This window comes from Pipra filicauda, unplaced genomic scaffold (assembly GCF_003945595.2).
Source record: "Pipra filicauda isolate LSUMZ 115617 unplaced genomic scaffold, ASM394559v2 scaffold132_size2486313_pilon, whole genome shotgun sequence".
NCBI classification, from domain to species: Eukaryota; Metazoa; Chordata; class Aves; order Passeriformes; family Pipridae; genus Pipra; species Pipra filicauda.
In genome coordinates this window covers 865,473-885,923 of record NW_024103796.1, presented here as the reverse complement: position 1 = coordinate 885,923, position 20,451 = coordinate 865,473, and the positions used below count along the sequence as shown (strand labels likewise).

Below are 20,451 nucleotides of genomic sequence, written 5' to 3'. Positions count from 1 at the left end.
CTAAATTACATGTTTCTGTCATTTAATTAGCAGCAATATATATGAAAGAGCACTAATGTGATGTCTTACTGGATGAAGGTGCAGAATTAGAGTAGCAAGCAGGGAAAGGTGGCTGGTGAGATGGTGGGTGTCAGAGCAGTGATATGTTTGGGTTTGTTTCTCAAGGTAGTAGTCTCACGCTGAGCTCATCTCAGCTGAAGACTCTAATTGCTGTAGAATGTTAAATTTACTCTCACTTCAGAACTTATCTTCCGGGTATCTCAAGTTAAAATAGTGAAACGTGCTTTGATATGGGTTTCTTCATCCAGTTTTTCTCCCTTGCTAGATCTAATGGATTTTGGCCCTCCTCCACAGATACATCTGTTGGGGTTTGATAGAACTAGTAAGACCTTAACTAACTGGCAAGCTGTGGTTTTTTTGTGCACTCTTGGAAACTGGTTACAGGTAGGTAGATAGGCATGCACTTAGTGCAGAGCTGTTAGCTATTGGCAGCTCCATTTTCAACTTCTTTATTTAAAACTGTAATCTGAAATAATAACATATGAACAAAGTAATCTGGAATTAGTTAGATTGTTCTATTTGCTTCTGAATATCAGACATCATGAGCATGCCCACAATTTAGAAGAGGTCAATAGAGGTTGCTGGTAACTAGCACCTCTGAAAATAAAATTTCTGCAGTATAGTGGGGTTCATAAGATCACTGTCACTCTCCTTCACTTTGACATTTAGTCCTTGGTCTTATTCTTGAGCATGAAGCAAGGTGACGACAGTACAACAGAGAATGCAAAAATGAGAACAGGGAGTAGCCAGGATATGTATTAGATTGCTGTAACAGATATTGAAAGGAAATCTCTCAGATATGTCAAGATACTAGAAGGAAAAAATTATAGAACACAGGTACACAAATCTTGTAAAACGCAAATCTTGCATATTCACCTTTCTCAATTTTAGACTCCAGTAAATTCAAGGAGTTTCCAAACTGTTTCTCTTGCCTTTTTTGGATGAACATTATATTGCTTTTACTTGCCAATATTAATTTTTTTCAGGATTAGTTCCCCTTAAATGGATATTTTTTAAAATATATCTAAATTCTAAATTACTAGGTTTTACTATTTCCTATATTCTTGTAGATTAAATATTAAAAAGAAAGACTTTTACAGATTTTGTATACTAAAAAGGAAAACTTTATAGCCATGCTTAGTGGTCTGTTCTCATCTTGATTTTCAGAAAAGGCGGTGCTATGAGATTACGCAGTGAGTAACACCAGTGTTCAGCACAGTTATGGCATGCTTGCTGCCTGCATAAGGCAGAGGAAACTAGATATTGTTTCTGGACTGAGCTCAGAGTACTGTTGTCATGCATTATTTGTAGTGCACTAATTCTTGAAGGGCACAGTTGGGTGTTATGCAGTCAAACACAGCAACCAAATCATGTTGACTGCAAATTAACTATGAACAATTTGATGATCAGACTTTTCATTACTCACAAGGACTCCTTTTTTAGTTTCAGATTTAGAGCTGTTAGTGTTTTGTCCACTAGAAGTCAGATTTTCCCACTTAACGTGTTTGAAAGGTGGCCTGACTGAGGAGGCACAAAAGGATTCAGCGAGGACAGTGCAGTGGCTGTTCTGAGCAGTTGGTATGATGAATTCTCCTTCACTAAGTGCTAAAAAGGCTTCTGCTCAGCATGGGGAAGCTCACTTCATTATATTGCTCCAACCCCTCTGATTATAAACTTGACTGGGATCAATGGAGACGGAGTGCCTGCTGGTGCATGAACAGCATAGCCAGGCAGAGCCCAAATACGCAGTTACTGACTGAACAGACATCGCTTTAAAACAAAGGACCAGATATTTGTAGCACTTGTCCTTTGAGATCTCTCTGATCTCTTCGAATTAATGGAATACAATGGCTCCTTACTTGAGATTCCCTTGCTTCTTTTAAGCTTTAACTTTTTTCTTAACCCCTCTTCTGTTTTCAGTTCCCCCCTCCCAGCACACATATACCTTTGTCCTCTGTTTTGTCTCTGCTCATGCAGCATCTGCCAGAGTGGCTGTACAGTTTCTTCATCAGGGCTGTGGCTGAGGCAATTGCTTGCTGTTCCTACAGCTGCTTTCTTGGATTGTGCACTCTCTTCTGTCTGACAGTTTTATCTAAGTGTGGCACAAGGATTTTGGCCATTTTTCCAGGAGTTCTGCAGCCAAATGGAGGTCATAGCTCCTAGATGTGTTGTGATCAGGGTTTGAACCCCAAACCAAACCTATGGCTATTGCTATTCAAACTGAAGGAGTAACTCCTTTAGTTGAAACCAATGGGTGCTTCTCACTCTCTGGATATAGTGTGTTGTGTCCTGTAGGTTCCCAGACAGTAGAAAAAGGTGGATTACTGGGAGAGTGCCAAGGGACAGGGCAACTTCTGTGGGTTTTGAAGTGTGAGAGATACTGGCATAAGATAGTAATGAATTCTAGTAGACTGGCAGTGAGTGAGTGCTCAGCAGTGGGTTCAGTCCTAAACACTTCCTCTGCCTTCAGTTCAGTCTACACTGCATAGCACAGAAGGGAAGAAGTTGTGAAGGGAAGGAAAGGCTCCTTGACATTCTTTTTTCCCCTCTGCAACAAAAGCGGAAGGGCTGGTGAGATGAAAGAGCCTCTCAGACGTCTGTGCTCTTCTCCCCAAGACCATTCACCAATTTGTGGGATGAACCAAGAGCAGTCTAGACTCTGAGGTAGCTTTAAGGAGCCTTCTGAGACCCTTGTTTCCTTCTTACCTGTTGGCAGTGATGGATATGTTGGCAGCTGGATGTGCTGGGGCAAATGGTTTGCACACTGAGCAAATGGGATAAATGTGTTGCAGACAAGGGAGTGGCAGCAGGAAAGACAAGAGGCAGAACTCTGGACAAGACTCGGTTTGCCTTGTGGAATTATCGACAGGGACTTCTTTACCTATAACCCAAGTGATCTGGCAGCATGTGAGTTTGAGACAAAGAGCAGTGATTTTTTAGAAATGATGGACACAAGCTGTCCATCCAAGGCACATGGGCTGGACCTTTCCTTCTTGACTGCCCTCTCCTCCTACTGCATACAGCTGACACTGAGCTAATGCTTCATGGTCTGTCTTTGGAATTATTCACCATGGAGAAATAAAAACTGATTACTGGATAAATGGGGGTTTATGAGCTCTGCATTTTGCTTGGGGGGAACACTGGCTTGTTAAAATTCATCATCTGATTCATCTGAACTTAAAAGTAAATTAATTCCAGTACTGGAGAAAAATAACACAACTGGGACAAGTTCCTTAGCCTGGCTTTGAAAACAAGCATGACATGCTGTTGAGGCTGATGGCTAGATTTATGCTAAATTCACATAAAAAGCACCCCAGGAAATGCAGAGTATGGCATGTCTTGATTGTAATTTGCTTCCATGATTATGGTTGCTAAAGGTTTGTAGATAATCTGAAGATTCCATTTCCTGTTTCATTTGTTACCCAAATTCTGCCCCCCCCCCCCCCTTATTTCTATTTAATGCATTTCCCCTGTTGCTTCAACAGAACAGCAGAACAGATGACAGATAGTGCTGGCCTCCTGCACTCTCTCTACCTACAGCTTGTGTCCATCACGTCACACACTTCTGCTGCTTAGAAATCCCTTTTGATGCTTTTAGGGAACAAAACCTTTCGATGCCATTCCCACACAGAGCACTTTAGTTTGATATGTAGAGTAAAATACTTTTATAAATAGGGTTAGTAAATTTCTTTTTGTTCAAGTTGCCCAGTTACTTTGTTTTTCTGATAGCTATAATGGCAGATATCTTTTGGAAGTCTCTGAGGGCTTCAGGGCTACTAAAAGTCCCCATGAATATTTCAAGATGAGAACACAAGAGGGAACCTAGTGAGTTTTTCCCATGAGGGTTTTTTATTGAGGGAAGGAGGGCAAATCCAGGAAATTACATGCAGATACCAACTTTAATAGGATGTAGCAGTTATGGAAGTCAAGCCCTCAGAAGTTAGGAAATACAAGAATCACAGTTCCCTGGGTAACCTTAATGTTTGCATGAGTTATGCTGCATCTTTAATTACACAGCCACATACTGTTGTGATGAGCAGCTATTCAATAATTTTGCATCCTCTCTGAACAGTATGTGGCCCCAGGCTTTACTCAGTGAGTGTTATTCAGTCTGTTTTAGTTTCAGTTAATGGCTGCCCACTTGTTTAGATGGATTGGCAGTATGATGTATTGTATATAAATAATATGGCTGCTTCATGATGGTGCAGGGAACAGAGCTGCTCGGGTGCCCTCAAGATTCAGGGGTGTCCAGCACATTCGCTCCCCTCCTATAACAGGTCAAACCCAGCATCCTGGTTACTAGTTCCTATTTTTAATGCTCAAGTGTGTGTGGCAGCATGGAAGACTTGTTTTGGGAAGAGGGTCCTGTTCTTGTCTGCTTACAGAACTTCAGGATATACAGTGATAATGGAAACTATTATTTTGCTTTTGGCAAGGTTTTCTTTTAAGATAATGCAGGGGAAATAGAATCCTGCAAAGAAACAATAGCAGTGTGATGGTGCTAGAGTGCTGGCTATTCCTTTTGTAGTGGCACAAGTTAGAGGTGTTACGAGGAAATACTTGAAGGAGCATTAGAAAATACCTTTGTGGAAAACTGGAAGGAGCTTCTTTTGAGAGTGATCTGTGGAAGTCAAGAAAGTGCTTGACTGAAATGGCATAAAGGTGGTTATATTGTGCTGTATGGAGAGATGGGAGTAAAGAGTGAAGAATTTGATACTCAGTAAGAGGTGATGGGTAGAGGAGAAAAACCAAGAACACTTGCCTTGAAAAGAGTCATAAAATTGTTCATGTTTGATGTGAGAGGAAAGGGACGTCCAGTGAACTGCAGTAGAGAGAGCAGAGACCCTGGCCAAAGGTGCCAGCCAGAGAAATGGCCTTTGTCTTCTAGATGGAGGTGGGTGAGGAAAGACCAAAATACAGCTAAATGAGAGCCTTGATCTTCCAAAGGTCAGTATAGGTGCCCAGTGTAGTAGCACCTGTGCCTCCATCAAAAATTTCACAAATCCAGCTTCTACACACATGGTATAATAAGCATAACTGCATAATCTATGATGTTAGCAGAATCTGCCTGCCTGCACATGCTGATATGGGCACACCCCCATCTTTCAGAACAAACCATGCAGCTACAGGTACCTCCTGCCAGCTTACGCACTTTGGACGCTGGAGTTTGAGCAGCCCTCTCTCTGGGTAGGGATCCCAATAGCTGGAAGCAGCCTGGACAGAGTCCTGTGAGGAGTTTGTAGCCTAAGTGTCCCTACACGTGTTGCGTCCCTCGGTACCCTTGGAGCTAGGGAACTTGCAACACATCCAAGTGGGAGTTATGAGCAGCAGCTACAGCTGTGGTCTGTCTTCTTTCCTGAGCAGGGATGTTTAGTACTTACAGACAAGTTCATCCTGCTCTGCCACAGATTTTGAGATCTCAGGCACCCTGATTATACGTCACCTCCTAGGAGGAGAGAAAAGTCCCAATCTGGTCTTCCTGCTCCTGAGACCCCTCATTAGTCTGAACTTCAACTAGAAGGTGGATCCCATTTCTCAGCTCAGTTTCCTGAGTGGCTCCTGCCAGCAAACTTGCTAGCTAAGAGCTTTGAGCCAAGCCACTAACATCCTTCAGTCACACTGGTAGTATAGTTACGCCTTTGCTCTAGGTGGCTCAAACAGGGAATAGGAGTCAGAGCTGATGAAAATAAAACACAAACACATGATAGATTTCAGGAGGGCTTCCAAAAGTAGTAGTGCATATGTATAGCTGACACAAATACCCCCACAGTATAGTCTGGTTTAAGCTGCAGGGTGAACCAGGCCACTGAGCCTTTGGCATCCAGCTCAGCCAGCTGTTCTGTGGAGGACAGGGAGAGACCTATTTGTCCAGGTGGTGATTCAGAGCTCTTGGGTGAGGCTGTCTTTGGAGGGGCTCATGAAGCAAGTGCCTGAAATGCTGGTGTGTGAATAAGCCTGAGCTCCCTAACACGGCTGAATGCGCTGGAGCAAACATTGGTCAGGGCTCTACCCAGCTTTCAAAACACTTTTCAATGGGGTGGCATGGTCATGTTTCCTGTAGTCACTGTTTTGCAGACTGGAGACAGAGGAGAGGAAGTGTAAAGAACAGTCAAGAAGTCAACAGAAGAGGGGTATTCCCTGCTCCCTGCCCTCTCTCTGATTGTCCAAGAGCGCTGTCTCTTGGTAAGATTTTTTTTTAAGCTGTTGGACTGGAGTCCCTGCTCCTGGCGTGGTTGCCCATTTCTCCTCCCCAGCTGCACGGCCCCAGCCTTCCCCAGCTCCCAGCAGCCCTGGCTGGCAGCCACTAGCACTCATTGCAAGCCTGCTCATGAGGGAGTTTACCTAGAAAATTCAAACAACAACAAAAAAAGGGGCTAAATGTGCACATATACTGACTCTCCTGCTACTAAGCGTCTAGTCTTCCTGCAAATGCAGTCCTTCATATAAGGAAGCATTCTTTGCCCTTTCAAACTGAGGGAGGAAAACCCCTTCTTGTCATGGTGCCTGTCACTGTCTTTTGAGGTTTGAACCATCACAGTTCAGAATGATTCTGACAGATCACTGAGGTGATGGTAGAAATAAGCTGCTTTTTACCTTCACTTCAATTATTTGTCAAAAAAATATAAGAAAGTCAGTGGCATTTCAGAGACACTTCATTAATTTGTGTCCTTTTTTCTCTTGCACACTGATGGAGATTTCCTCAGGCTACACATTTAAGAGAAGCCTGCAAAGTGCTTGAGGGATCTGCACTTGAATCCTTTTCATCTCCAGCCATCGTTAAGTGGGTCTTTGCTGCAGGCTGGTGGAGTCAGAGGAGAGACACTGCAACCTTCTTAAAATATAACTACATTTAATAATAACAAAGGAAGTATAAACTCACCAGCCTGTTCAGTTGCTTTTTATAGCAATGTTCCCCCATTTCAAGTCTGCATCAGTGAAAAAGTGCCATCCTTAAATACATTTATTCTTTTTCTGCTGGGAGTCACATTTTCCAAGGAGGATCTCAGTTGCCAGTGCTTGATGTAAAAGTAACTCAAAGCTGCCAGGAGCAGAGGGGAGGTATTATTTTGAATTAAAATATATATATTAGAAAAAGAAAACAAAAATCCAGTTGGGGTGTTTCCTTTCATATGTGAGCAGTTTGAAGGTTTTGCCTTTTTGAAAAAGAATGCAATACTGGGAGTGCACAGAATGTGCACCCATCCAATGTTTCACCTAATTAGCAGGAAAAAAAAAACTAGGCCAAGCCCAAAGCCATGGGAAGTGAAGCTCATGCAGACTGAGATCCTGTGGGCTAACTATTTGTCCTGAACCTTTGAAGGGGAAAAAAAGGCATTGCAGCATCTGTCAGATGGGTAGATATGTGTACAATTCAGCATGGAAGAGGGCAGCTTTGTGCCTTTAGTCTGAGTTTGCTGAATTTAATTCTCCTCCTTGCTACAGATCCCTGTTATTAACCTGGGAAACAACTTTTTCCATTTGTGCCACAGCTCCTGACCTGTGATGCAAAGCCACATCTCAGGGCTCTTTGTAGGATTAATTTTGTATTCAAGAAGGTGCCCTGAATGAAATGCCAGGACAGTCAGGACAGATGAATTACAGAGTGCAGTAGCTCAGCTGAAAGACAGAAGAGGTTCTGATACCCAAGTGCAGATTCTTCTTTCACAAAATCAGCCTTGCTTTTGTGACAAAACAAGGTGTAGTGCAGGCACTACGAGCACCCAGCACTATGTACTGTCCTTATATAAAAAGGGATGATGTTTGTATTCCTTTTTTTTTTTCCTCTTTTTTATTTTTTTGAAAGGGTTTTTCAGAGGTGACTCAAACTCTCCACCAGGGGCTTCGAGAAGAGAGAAATTAGCATGGAAATCTCAGGACATATTGCTTCTTGTGTTCTGCAGCACTTGGCTTAGGGTGGTAAATGAAGTGTTCCAGTCCCTTTCCTAGGCCCAGCCTGGTGCCATAAAGTGCCTCTGCGGAGGAGCTCACATATCCTTGGGGATAGCAAGCATTGTGTTAGAGCAGGCAGCATACCTGGCTTTGCAGGAGGAGAGCTAGGACTGGAAATAAGATCTCAAAGGGAATCAGTTATTTACATAAAGGGGACACTTACAGAAAAAGAAATAGTTGTACAAACCTTTGAGAGGTTTGGGATTTTTTCAATCATTAATTTCAACAGTCAGTTTAGACTGATGAAAACCTTCTGCCTGCACCAGTGAGCATCACGAGCCTAATGCAAGCCTGGAGATAGTGCCGGGGATACAGCAGGATGCAAATACCTTTCCAGCCCATGCAAGCGCTTGCATTTTTCACAGACCATTGAAAGAAGGTCAGTCACCATCAGTTTAGTTCAATCCTTCTGCATGGTGTAAGGAAGAGAGGGTAAATGACTGGAGCCAGAAGGCTTAAGGTGGTTTTGTCCCTTCAGGACATTCCGAGAGTACTTCTTACTCAGGGTGGTTGGTGTCGGTTTAGGGAGGCATAAGTGAAGGAGTTTGCCTTTGCTATGGAATGCAAACGGTGGCATAGCTCAAGTCTGCAAGGCAGCAGAACTGCTTTTACTGGAAAGAAAATATTCCCAAGCTGCTTCAGAGGAAGCAGAAGTAAAACAGACCACCAGCAGGTTTTTATCACCTAGTGATGGAAATTTGTTGGACACATGAGGAGCAGGGGGTGGACTCCCTGGCAGAGCAGAGGTATTGGAATGAGCCAAAGGTGATCAGCATTAAGAGCCCCAAGGAATGACCTGCTTAACTTGATGAGGAAGCAGTGCCCCCCTACCCTTGTGTTTGCTATACTGAGTGCCTCTGAAATGCTGATATTTCTAGCATCTTCTTTTGTATTTGCAGAACATCATCAAGAAAGTGATCGGACAAAAATTTGTATACAAGTTTGTCTCCTTTCCTGAGATTTTAAAAATGGATCCACATGCTGTGGAAATCAGCAGAGAGAGCCTTTTGCTGCAGGACAGCGACTGTAATATGCCTTCTGAGAGCAGGGATCAGCACAAGCACAGCTTGTCAGCACTGAAAAGCACAAGCCGTAATGAATATATCCACTCTGGCCTGTACTCCTCTTTCACTATCAACTCTCTGCAGAACCAGCCAGACCCTTACAAGCCAATCAAAACAGAAAAACTGGAGGAGAAGTCAGAAGGAAACATACCAGTCGAAGAAGTTCGGACTGTTATCAGATTTGTGACAAACAAAACAGACAAACAAGTTACGAGGCCTGTGGTGTCATTGCCTTCTACTTCTGAAACAGCAGCTGCCTCTGCTTTCCTCAGCTCTTCAGTATCAGCTAAAATATCTTCCTTAATGCTACCCAACAGTGCCAGCATTTCATCTCCATCATCATCTTCCTCCAGATCGCCTTCTCTGTCTCCCACCTCACCCCTCCCTGCAGAACACAGGAGCTTCTTCCTTGAGTCCAGTTGCCACGACTCAGATTCCCTTGAGCCTCTGAACCTCTCCTCAGGCTCCAAGGCAAAATCTTCATCTCTTCCCCCAAAGGCTAAAAAACCCAAAGGCTTGGAAATTTCTGCCCCACCTATGGTTCTCTCCAGCACCGACATCGGTTCCATCGCCCTCAACAGCCCTGCGCTTCCTTCGGGATCCCTGACTCCAGCTTTCTTCACTGCACAGGTAATACCTGCTTGTCTCCAGGCATTCACTCCAAGTAGCCAAGAGTGTTAGCTCTACTGGCCTGTCATCATCTGATGGGAAAAAAAATCATATGGGAAAGAGTGAAACACAGCAGTGGTCTGAACAAGGGGTGGAAAGTAGGTTCCTCCCGGGGTTTGTTCCTACATGAGTGTGGGAAAAGCCGTCACAGTTGACAGACTGCCTGAAGGGCTAAGGAGATAGGGAGCTGTTAGTGAATTGTTTATCAGTTCAGACCAGCCTCCAGGTCTACAAAACAAACAGGAAAAAGCCACAAAGAAAACCACAGGGGTTTTGTAGATCACAACTTGAGCACGTGCATTATGGGATGCTTGGTTAGATTCCTCTACTAGATGTTGTATCCATTCAAACAGTGTGACCTTTTCGTTAATTTTTGAATACGGAGCAAATGAAGTGGTTTCTAAGACAGGCTCTGAAACCAGTTTCGATTTACAAAGTTGTGCAGATCAACAGAGTACTTGCCAGAGCTGCTTTTCAGCACAGACCTACTAAATAACCAGAAGATTAGTTTGTTCTTTTTAATCACTTATTTGTGGTAATGTCAAGAGCGAGTTCTCATTTTCATGCCAGTCTATGAAAAAAAAATCTAGGAGTTCAGAGTAGAAGAGGAAAATCACATAGATATGACTCAGTGCATTCATTGGTGAGTTTTGTCTTACAGTACCACTGCAAAATTAGACAAAAATACCAAGAGTAAAATTATCCCAATTGAGGAACACCCCTTAAGATCCCCAGCCCTGAAATAACGATGCAAATACTAGCACTGAATGTAACAAACCAAACGGCAAATAAATAAATACAAAGGTGTGTTACAAGCCATCACTCACTTCAGGCTGTCTAGGAGACATATTGTATGCAGAATCCCACTACCTCATTACTCAACACCTCTCGGGGGTGTTGGAGGTGTTTGGTGCAGGCAGCGTCGTGTGCCCGTGGCATGAAGGCCTGGCAGAAGCGAGAGTGTCAGCAAGTACTCTCAGCCAGCACAGCACTTGCTCTTATTTTCAGCTGGCTGCAGAGCAAGTTTGTGCAGTTCAGGCTCACCTGTAAACCACCAAGACACAAAGTTGTGTCACCAAGAAAGGCTGTCACCTGTAATTTTTGACATCATAAAGCCTTTAAGTGAAGTTACGTTTGGCAGGAAGAACAGAAGTGTGGCAAACCAAAATTGAGGTGATTGACAAACTCATATAACCTCTAACTGTGGTATAACCACAGTTTCTGCCTGTAAGGAGAAAATCTGACAAATCATATCAGATGCCAACCAGACACAATGACAGCATGAATTATTACAAACCCACTTTAGTCTACTGCTGCCCCCAAACACAGTATGAACAGAGAATTATTTCCTCATTTTGTAATTATATTTTTAAACATTCAATTTCCCCACTAATCTATGAACTAGTGTACTTACTGCCCTGAAAGATGTAGAAGGGAATTAGGTAGAGGATTGTGGTGCTCCTTCAGCGGGATGGCTGCTTAGGCCATGATGACTGTAACACCATGATGCAAGATAACTAAAGGATAATTTAGACTGGATCTGCTGTTCATCCCATTATCCAAGGAAGAACATGCATCATATCTCAAACATTCCCTGGTTTATCAGATCCTAGTAGGATACACTTGCTGCCATGGGGCAAGTGTAGAACAGGATGTCTGCTCCAGTAGTAATGTAGGTTCAGAGAAGGTCCTGTGGCCTGAGAAGGTATTTCAGATGGCTTTCTACTGCACCTGCTAGTCCTGAGGAATACTCTAGGGTGGAGCCCTGTGAGCACAATCAATTTCAGAACAGAAAAATAGGTTTGAGGGTGTCAGAGCATACAGTACCTTACTTTGGTAGAGAAATGTTAGCTTTCCATTTGGTTAGCTTCAAAGAGAGATACTTAGGTTTTGTTCAGCACTTGCTTCTTTTGCAGATTATTTATACTTATTACTTTTGTTGTCTCTCCCTTGGCCAATGTGGATATATAATTTTGACTCACACTCTTTCTTCAGGCCTGTGCTTTAGCATTTGTTACATTTACAACATGCCATTTCCTTAGGGACAAAGTAGCGTGCCTGCGGCCAGCTCCGTTTTGTATCCACAGACAGCACCCAGGCTCCAGCACATGCCTAATGATCTGGGAAGTAATGTATGTGTGACAGCACTTGTCTGTGATCTAACAGCTAAAAGTGACAAGACTGTACTTACGCACATTGTTTGTCAGAAGTCAGGAGCCATGAGCATTGTCACTTAACATAATCCTCTCTGTGCAATGAATTATTTCTATTTAAACTGTTCCTATACTTAGGTTATAATGATGTTTTTAAGTAGGAACTTCCCAATGGGTTCCACATCTACTACCAGATGTACAGCTGCATGAGGGCAGAAAATGAAGTGACACATCAATTTCCACATGTAATTTAGGGATAGCCTATCCTGTGGTGTTGTTTACACTTATGTTTCCTCTGGTGGTTTTGATGATTGGCTGATGGTGATACTGAGAACAAGCCTGGGAGGCTCTGTGCTCTTTTTGCATTACATATTAAATGGATTTGGAGGCTTGCTTTGGCTGGCTCTTGGCTCTGGCAGAACTTGCAGACACTAGTGCTCTCCTCATCAGAGGACATGAGCTTTTGCTAGCACTGCTGGTAGGCATGTTAGCATGCTTCCAGAGATGAACCCAGGGCAACTAAGTTTCAAATCTCTCTCTCTCTGAAGACCTTCTCTGGCTGTATCTAGGTAGGAATAAACACCTCCAACTTTTCCTCGTTATTTTCAAAAGACCCTCTCAAGAACAGCATTTTCAGTTCTGGTTATCTGCAGTTTCTTAGAGCAAAAGTAAAGAACCAAGGCTGCTCACTGGAGCTCTTAGTACTGTGTCCTTAGTTGAATGTTGATGGGTTTTGCTGCTTACATCTCTGGTTTTAAGGTTAGTAGGCTCTTCTGTAAGTAGATCTGAGTATTTATCCTGACCTAATTCAGTGTGTTGTCAGTCCCGTAAATCTCCATCAATAGCTGCCTGCCAATGGAGCACCAGCCTGTAATACAGCACAGGAAAGGGGCTCTTGCTGGTGCTGCTGATTTCCTGCCCCATGAAAGCGCCGTGGTCGTGGGAAGAGAACGACTGTAAGGGGGCTGTTCACAGGTGCCTGCTTGTCAAGGTTGTTTTTTCAGCTATCTTGACAAGAGCTGTGACTTGGTGAGATCAAGATGGAAGTCTTCTCCTTTCCAGGCCTCCACCCACTCTTTGCCCCTTTTGTTGTCATGCAAATATATCCCAACCCTGACTTCACTGGTGACCACTACACCTGCTGATTTACTGCATCAATACCTTTTGCTTTCCCAGTGATACCACAGGTTTATTACTCCTTGGGACATAACTGTGGTTTCTTCCATGGGATTTGGTGTTTCTGATCCACCTTCTTCAGCACAAGGAAGGTGGCAGTGTCCTTTCCCTGCACACATTTCTCCACAAACCCTGCTTCTTCTGAGACTCCTTAGAGAAACCATCCCTTTGTATTAAACTGCCTTTCAGACACCTGAATCACTGGGAGGGCTTTAATGTTTGCTGTTCCTTGTCTATCCCTTCTGCTAGTGTTAAACTAATTGTTTGACCCTGTTGTGAATTCCAGTGCAAACACGTCACAGCAGGTCTGTATTCCTGTGTGTTTGCACAGAGCCTCAAACACCACAGCTGATCCCTCAGGTGCTGCTATGCAAATAATGTCTGTCATATTTGAAAATCCACATGACCTGTGGTGCTGCCTGTGTGAGCCTGCTCACTGCAGAGTCCTGGTAACGGGGTGTGATGGTCCGTGGTGTGAGCAGCTGTTAAGTCTGACCCCAGTTGCAATTGCCACATGTAGGAGTTTATATTTCTGTCCTGGTGGGAAGCTAGCAGGTACCAGAATGCATGGTGTGCTGGTTACTATGGGAAATACTCTCTATCTTCTGTCTTCTATCTTCTCTGTACATATTTTAAAGTCTGGAAAAATGGGTGTCCCAGTTCAGCAGAGCACTGAGGCACTTGTCCTACACAGCAAAGCACATGCTTATTTGCTAAGTGTGTACTCAAATCCATTAAGTGCTTTGGTAAATAGGACTGATTTTGATAATTGGCATCAAGATTACTGGTGAGATTAACTCATTACGCCAAATACTTTTTCAAAACTGTCACATCACTTCCATGTTCTATTTTGGAATGATAGAAGTTACTCTGTGTACAGAATAATTTGAGTGATTCTTCATTTGAATCAAGATTTGCACGTGCTTTAACTCTACCTCCCCTCCAATTGTGCTTAGAAATGCTGAATGCATTCCTAGCAATTCTTAGACACCATGGCACTGGAATGAGACACCTCTGAGTTGGGAAAAGCTTTGCATTCTTAGTTCTTGCCGTTTTGAGTCTTTTCAGACAATCAGCTGTGCTCTCTGCCGTCCCTCTGGGCACCCAGCCCATACCCTTGCCCCTCCCCGTGTCAGCTTGGGCACTGCCGGTTTCTTGAAGCCTCTTCCATTATGACAAGGCGCCATCAGGGGAGTAAACTTCAAAGGCTGGCAGTGACTCTTTTGGCTCCACACATGATTGCATTAATACTTGAAAAGCTGCAGTCAGGTCAAGCAATTGCTGCCCTTCAGAAGGTAAAGACTGATTCTGAAAAAGCCTAGGCAGAGTTGGCAGGCATTGGGGCATACATGGTATTATTCTACACAGCTGCATGAGTGTGCTTCTCCTTAAGCAAACAGAAATTAAATCAATTTGCATATGAAGGATTATTACACGTGTGGGTATCCAGTATTGATGAGACAGGACGCAGGGCTGGATGGGCAGCTGCTGCTGACCATGCTGTATGTGTGAATTAACTGGGAAATAGAGCCAGTAGGTGATGTGTAAGATTGTAGGGGTGGTGACTGCTGGATGGAGCTGTAACTCCTGAGCCATGTGTCATGGGGTCTTTTTTTGTCTTGCAGACCCCCAATGGATTATTGCTGACCCCCAGCCCGCTGCTGTCTAGCATTCATTTCTGGAGCAGCCTCAGTCCTGTTGCTCCTCTGAGTCCTGCCAGGCTGCAGGGACCAAACACTCTCTTCCAGGTAGGTCTTTCCAATGCACAGGTTTCACTGCTAAAGGTGCACATGTGGAAGAGACATCTCCTTACACCAGTCTGGAGCTCTTCAAACAGATTAAGAAAATACAGGAGTTAACAGGCACTTTCTTATAGAGAGGCCTGCCTACTTACCTGTACCTTCTTTAAATTGTCGGCGGCACAGTCAGAACCTACAGGGCAGTGTCCACTGCAGCAAGCACACACATGCTGTGTGAGGGAAACAGAAATAAATGCTGGACCCCAGTAAGAGAAGGTAACTGAGCTCTCAGAGCTTCTGGAAGAGAGTGAAAACCAGTCCAGGACCAGCCAGGAGAGGGGTGGAACACAGCTCTGGGAAAACCAAGAGCAGTTTGGGTCTCACACAGTAAGGTGGGTGTAGGTTTATCCTCTTGTCTTAATTAGCTACTTCTCACTCTAGAAAGACATATTTGTATTTACAGTAAGGGCACTCTGAACCTGAAGGCTCCATTTCCAGTTCCCCTGCAAATTATCCATGTGTCCTCAACCAAGGACATACTGCTGAGCATGACCTCTCTGTAACAGCAGAAAGGCAGCTTTGTGTCCACTCTCTCATGGGTATTGGCAGAGTAAACATCTCAAAAGTTATTGAGTAAACCATGATGGCCACAGCACTCAGCTGCAGCATCTGCTTGAGGCTTAGGAAGAAGATGGTGGGGATGATATTAGCAGTTCCAACTGTAGCTGCTGCAAAACAGCCCATTCATTAAATCAGAAAAAATTATGCTGTTCTGCTGATTGGCAAGAAGCACAGGAACCCAGTGGCCATCTGTGCAGCTGAAGAATGCAGGGTCACCCCTGGAATCAACACCTCGACTGCTGTGGAGGGCCAGCACTTACAGAGGAGGAAGATACTGCTAGACAGGGACCCTGTGTTACGTCTCTGAACCTTCAGGGAAACTGACTGCCTGAATCCAGGGCTGGGCTTCAGCTCAAGTGCTCTGCTCAGGTACAGTCTGCACTGGGGGAGCAAGCCTTTCTGCCTCCAGTGGGACAGCTGCACATGGAGCTCAGGGCTCCTTATTTGTGTTTCAGATAAGCTCAGTAATTTGTATTGGACCTTAGTTTTGCACACGTGGTTAAATCAACCAGACACAATTCATCTGAGAGAAGTGCCTGCGCCAAGGCCTGGAATGAGCTTGGACAGCTATGGATACACACTGGCCATCTCCTGTGGGAACTGAAAGTGAGGAGTGGCCTTGGCTTTCCCTTCTGAGAGACCCCAAGGGCCTTACAAATGATGTTTGATTCAGTCAAAGGCCACAATGACAAGCTGTAGAGCACAAAGATTTATTTAACAGCAAATTGGAAATGAAAACCACAGCCTGAAGGCCAGCCAACCCCACTGAGAACTGGTGGGTCAGCAGTGTGGGTGTCAAGGCAGAGCTCTCCTCAGACTCCTTGCAAAGCCAGCCCACACTCCATGCAGCTAGGCAGGGAAGAGCTTGTAATCCAGGTCTGTGTTTTAATGAATCTTGGCAGAAGTCACGGAAACATTTCCTGAAATTTGGTTTGGTTAAAAGAGAGGCATCAGGCAGTCCTGGCCACACCAGGAGCATGGTGCCAGCCCCTCCTCTGCAGCACATGCTGCTGAGCCTGTGCTGCTCTGCCTGATTTTCAACAGAATGGTGGAAGACAGGTATCATTAACTGACATCTTAGTGGAAGAGTAAACTTGTTATGAGCAGATTATGTGCATGTGAAGGGAGTGATTACAGCAGAGTTGGCTGTTGAAGGACTGATCTTATAAGAGGTAAAAATACACCAGATGCTTGAAGCTGAGAGCTCTGTTGTTCAGCTCTGCCTCTCTCAAGCTCATGGAGCTGGGCCTTGAGGCCAGATCAGTATTTGCCACTGGGATAATTCTCGCCTCATGCTGCAGCAAGTTTATTCCACCTACTTGCTTTACTTTTTCTCAGGTCAGATGTTAAGAACTAGTCAATAAATATCACTGCAGGTAAGTTACAGAACTAGGAATATACAGCTTCTGTATTGAATAAGTATTTTTTTGCATGGTATTTCAGAAGTTATTAATATAAATAATTTATTCTGCTTCACATGCTGAATGTGAAGCTGTAGTTTCTTAGTGAATACAGAGAGAAATTGTAATTACTTGAGAGTAATTTTCCCCATGCTTTGTATTCCCAGTTGTACTTTTTCTGCCCTAAATTTACATCTCGACTTTCACTTTTGCAAAGGTCTTTCCTGCATAGTGTTAAAGAAGGGCAGACAAAAAGGATGTATTGTAATTAATAGGCTGTAGGCTGAAAAACATTTTTGGAAACAGAATGGATGGCAAAGATTTCTCTACAGTGTTCACTTTCCCAGAGCAATGATAAATGTATTATGTGAATTTTTATATAAAATATAGCCAATAATAGATTTCTATATCCCCATATATTTACAAATTAGTCATGTTTTGTCCTCTATTTTGCATTCCTAATGGTTGATGCAGGCATTTGGGATATATATCTTACTGTATAGACATCACAAGCCTTGAAACCATCTGGAGCCAGTTGCTAATGCTAAATCCATGTGCTTCTGGGCTGAATGCTTTGAGATAAGGAGTAATTTTTACCTTTTGGCCTCTTACAGTTTCCAACTCTGCTAAATGGTCACATACCAGTGCCACTCCCCAGTCTGGACAGAGCCTCTTCACCAGTACTGCTTTCTCCAAACGCTCAGAAATCCTGATGATGCCTCATCGTGCCAAGGACGTACTGGTGGATTTAACACTTCATTCCTATGGGCTAGTTTTTCCTGTGTTATGAGAAGGACATTGTGAAACCCTTTATTACTTCGGTTTGCACTTTTCATTACATGGATAATCTACTTTTATTATGTTAGCATTTTTCAACAGTGTTTATATATAAAAGTATATATAAATCTGTTATGCATTAAATGAATTATAATTTTTTTATATCATAGCTCTCAAGTGTTGAACACTTCTGTTGTTGAAGTACTTTTCTTAATGTTTTGCAACAATGTATCTAATAGGGATGTGAAGCTTCTTTTTAATCCCTTTTCCTGCATATTATGCATTGTGCTTGTGTAAACTATAACCGGCTGTGCCTTCTTTTGCATAAAGTCATGTAAATGATTTATATATTTTCTAGTATTAAGATAAAAAGTTGAAAGAAAAAAACTAGTATTGAACAGCCCTATGATAGTATTTCAGTATTTTCTCCATGGATAGGCCATATGATGCAGTGTATTAATGTAACTTTGTATTAAGTGCTTTCAAATTGTATAAAAATAGCCTTATAATTTTTGTTTGCTGAAGAAATGAAAAACGTAATCCATGTTACAGTCAGGAGATGTAGTTAGGAGTAACAAAGCCACATTTATGCCCAGGTTCTTCTGGCGAGTTGCAACAGGGAAGAACTGGGCTGTGTACGTTCGAGACATTTCCAGCATTTGAGAATACTTCTGTAGAAAAGGAGACATTGCTCAAAATTTATCTGGCCTATACTTCTTATGAACTGTCAACAGTACAGCTGGAAAGACTGCAGGTAACCTCTGTCCTCCTAGGGAATGAGGATCATTCCTGATAGAGAATTTCCAGGTGCTTTGTTCAGCCATGCCAAGTGCCTTCTACTACTTACCTGGAAAGATTATTGTAGCTACTCAAGCTCAGAAGGTCACATTTCCCCTTCCCCCAAAGCTGGAAAAGTTACAGGTCTGTAAATTAATGCCTGGTGCTTGCAAAGAGGCAGAGACTGTACATGTGGGATGTTTATGTATAAACAGCTGAATTCTGGATGAAAAAACAGCACTGTGTTACTATATATTTGTAACTTGAACTTTCTGGGTATGTTCTCTGCCTTGAGGTGATGGCTTAGTCATCTAAATGTCAGGTTAGGATTAGGCCAGACTCCCTGGCACCACAGATTCTAATCTTGGCAGGGCTGATGCAAATCTTCATTTTTCTGAGGTGGCTAAATTGGGCTGAATGCAGCTTTACCTTGTAGGTTTTTCAGATGAGACCTTCAAAAACCAAACCAAAATCAGAATCCCGTTTGCGACAGGTCATTAGAGCCTCTACTTTGCTTTCTGGCCAAAAGACCGTTCTTTTTGAAATGTATGCAGTGAGTTTGCTGATTTTCTGCTTGGATGCATTTCAGTGATGATGTGTGTAGTTAATTGTAAAGTGCTTTTGGATCCTTCAACCTGAAAGGTGCTAAATAAACATTTTATTAATGCAGTTCTGATGTTGAAAAGCCATTTTTGGGGCAGAGGTGGTCTGACAAAAGACAGCAAGAATTTTCCTCAGGCGCCTGGATTGCACAATCAAAAATGACTCCTCAGTTCCACTTGCAGTAATTAACAAGATAAAAACTTGCTGTATCTCTAAGAAGTACCAGCTGATAAACACAGCAATTAGATGCAAGACATGAGGAGAACGGATGAACTGCCTGGGAAGTCATTTGCTCCATTCAGCAAATGGTGCAGTTTTAAGAGCTCCAAGCTGCACCACCCCACTGGGTCAAAACCAGAAGGTGAACTGACACTAAATTTATGAGTGAGGGCAAATTTCATACAAAGGGAAATCAGAATAGGTTGGAAGAAAGGGAAAGTTGTAACTGATGGGATTGACTAGGCTAGTGGAGATAAATCACAAGGGCTCACAGATCAAACACTTCTCTTCCAACGCATTCCTCTCAGGTACATGGAATATTTTTCAATAATTAAGCTACAGGGAGGCAAATATTTCACACTCTAGAGCCAACTCTTGCCTCATTTTTAAAGAAGCATACATACCTACTTATATCTATAAGGCATTAGCAGCAAATAGTTCCACCTTGTTACCAGCCAGTAGAGCCAACGGGAGAACACAGCATAGAGATGGAGTGTTTCTCACTGTGAGTTCAAAAAGTGAAGGCAGATACTCCTGAAAATTTAAAATCAAATATCACACTGCAAAAAAACCAGATAAACATGAAAGTAGGGAGTATGTGACAGAGAAGAGATTCTTAAAAGAAAAATCCTTCAGATTCTCATGATTTTATTTCTTCCAAAGTTTTACTATTAAGAAGGCAGATTCTTTTCTTTTCAAAAGTCTCAACACACCTACATCTTCCCTCCTACCCTCCTGCCTCTTGAGTGATTGTGGATTTCTTTTAAATATAAGAGGAAACAGCTGTTCTGGGAAAAAAAATCCTATTTCAACAAATTATTTTAAAGGATCTGGGAGAATCCAGTAAAACTTAATGGAAGACACACAGCAACTGGGAAACAGCGCTGTCTTCTTCTCTATTCTTTGAGAGAATAAAAATAGCAAAAGAACACATCTTTTGCTAATTGACTTTTCAATTAAAAAAACAGGTTATCAAAATGAAATCTGCCTTCTAAACTGGTCAATAATGTGGAATAAAAATTTTTCCAGTTGGGAAGAATTTATACAAATGAAGTCCAGCCTCTCAAGTCTAACACTTACATAAAACACTAAGTGGTTATGCCTTACGCTTTGAGGAAAAAACTCTCTTGCTAATCTTGTACTGAATTTTATTAGCAGATATCTTTTTAACTGTAGAGAAGAATCAAATAAATGTTTTTAAAATAAATACTGTGAAAGTGTCAGTATTTCCAGTGGCATGGAG

The 20,451-nt window shown here is 42.8% G+C and overlaps 1 protein-coding gene across 3 annotated transcripts in view; it reads left to right on the top strand.

Annotated features, from left to right (window-relative positions):
- The window catches only part of ELK3 (ETS transcription factor ELK3), a 38,153-nt gene extending 19,098 nt beyond the window's left edge, over positions 1 to 19,055 (top strand). For all 3 annotated transcript variants that reach the window (XM_027732211.2, XM_039378220.1, XM_039378219.1), the window contains exons 3-5: positions 8,910 to 9,704; positions 14,698 to 14,820; positions 17,447 to 19,055. In XM_027732211.2, the coding sequence (XP_027588012.1) occupies positions 8,910 to 9,704; positions 14,698 to 14,820; positions 17,447 to 17,545 (1,017 nt within the window). In that variant the 3' untranslated portion in view covers positions 17,546 to 19,055. The remainder of the gene's footprint in view (positions 1 to 8,909; positions 9,705 to 14,697; positions 14,821 to 17,446) is intronic.
- Positions 19,056 to 20,451: the final 1,396 nt, after the last annotated feature.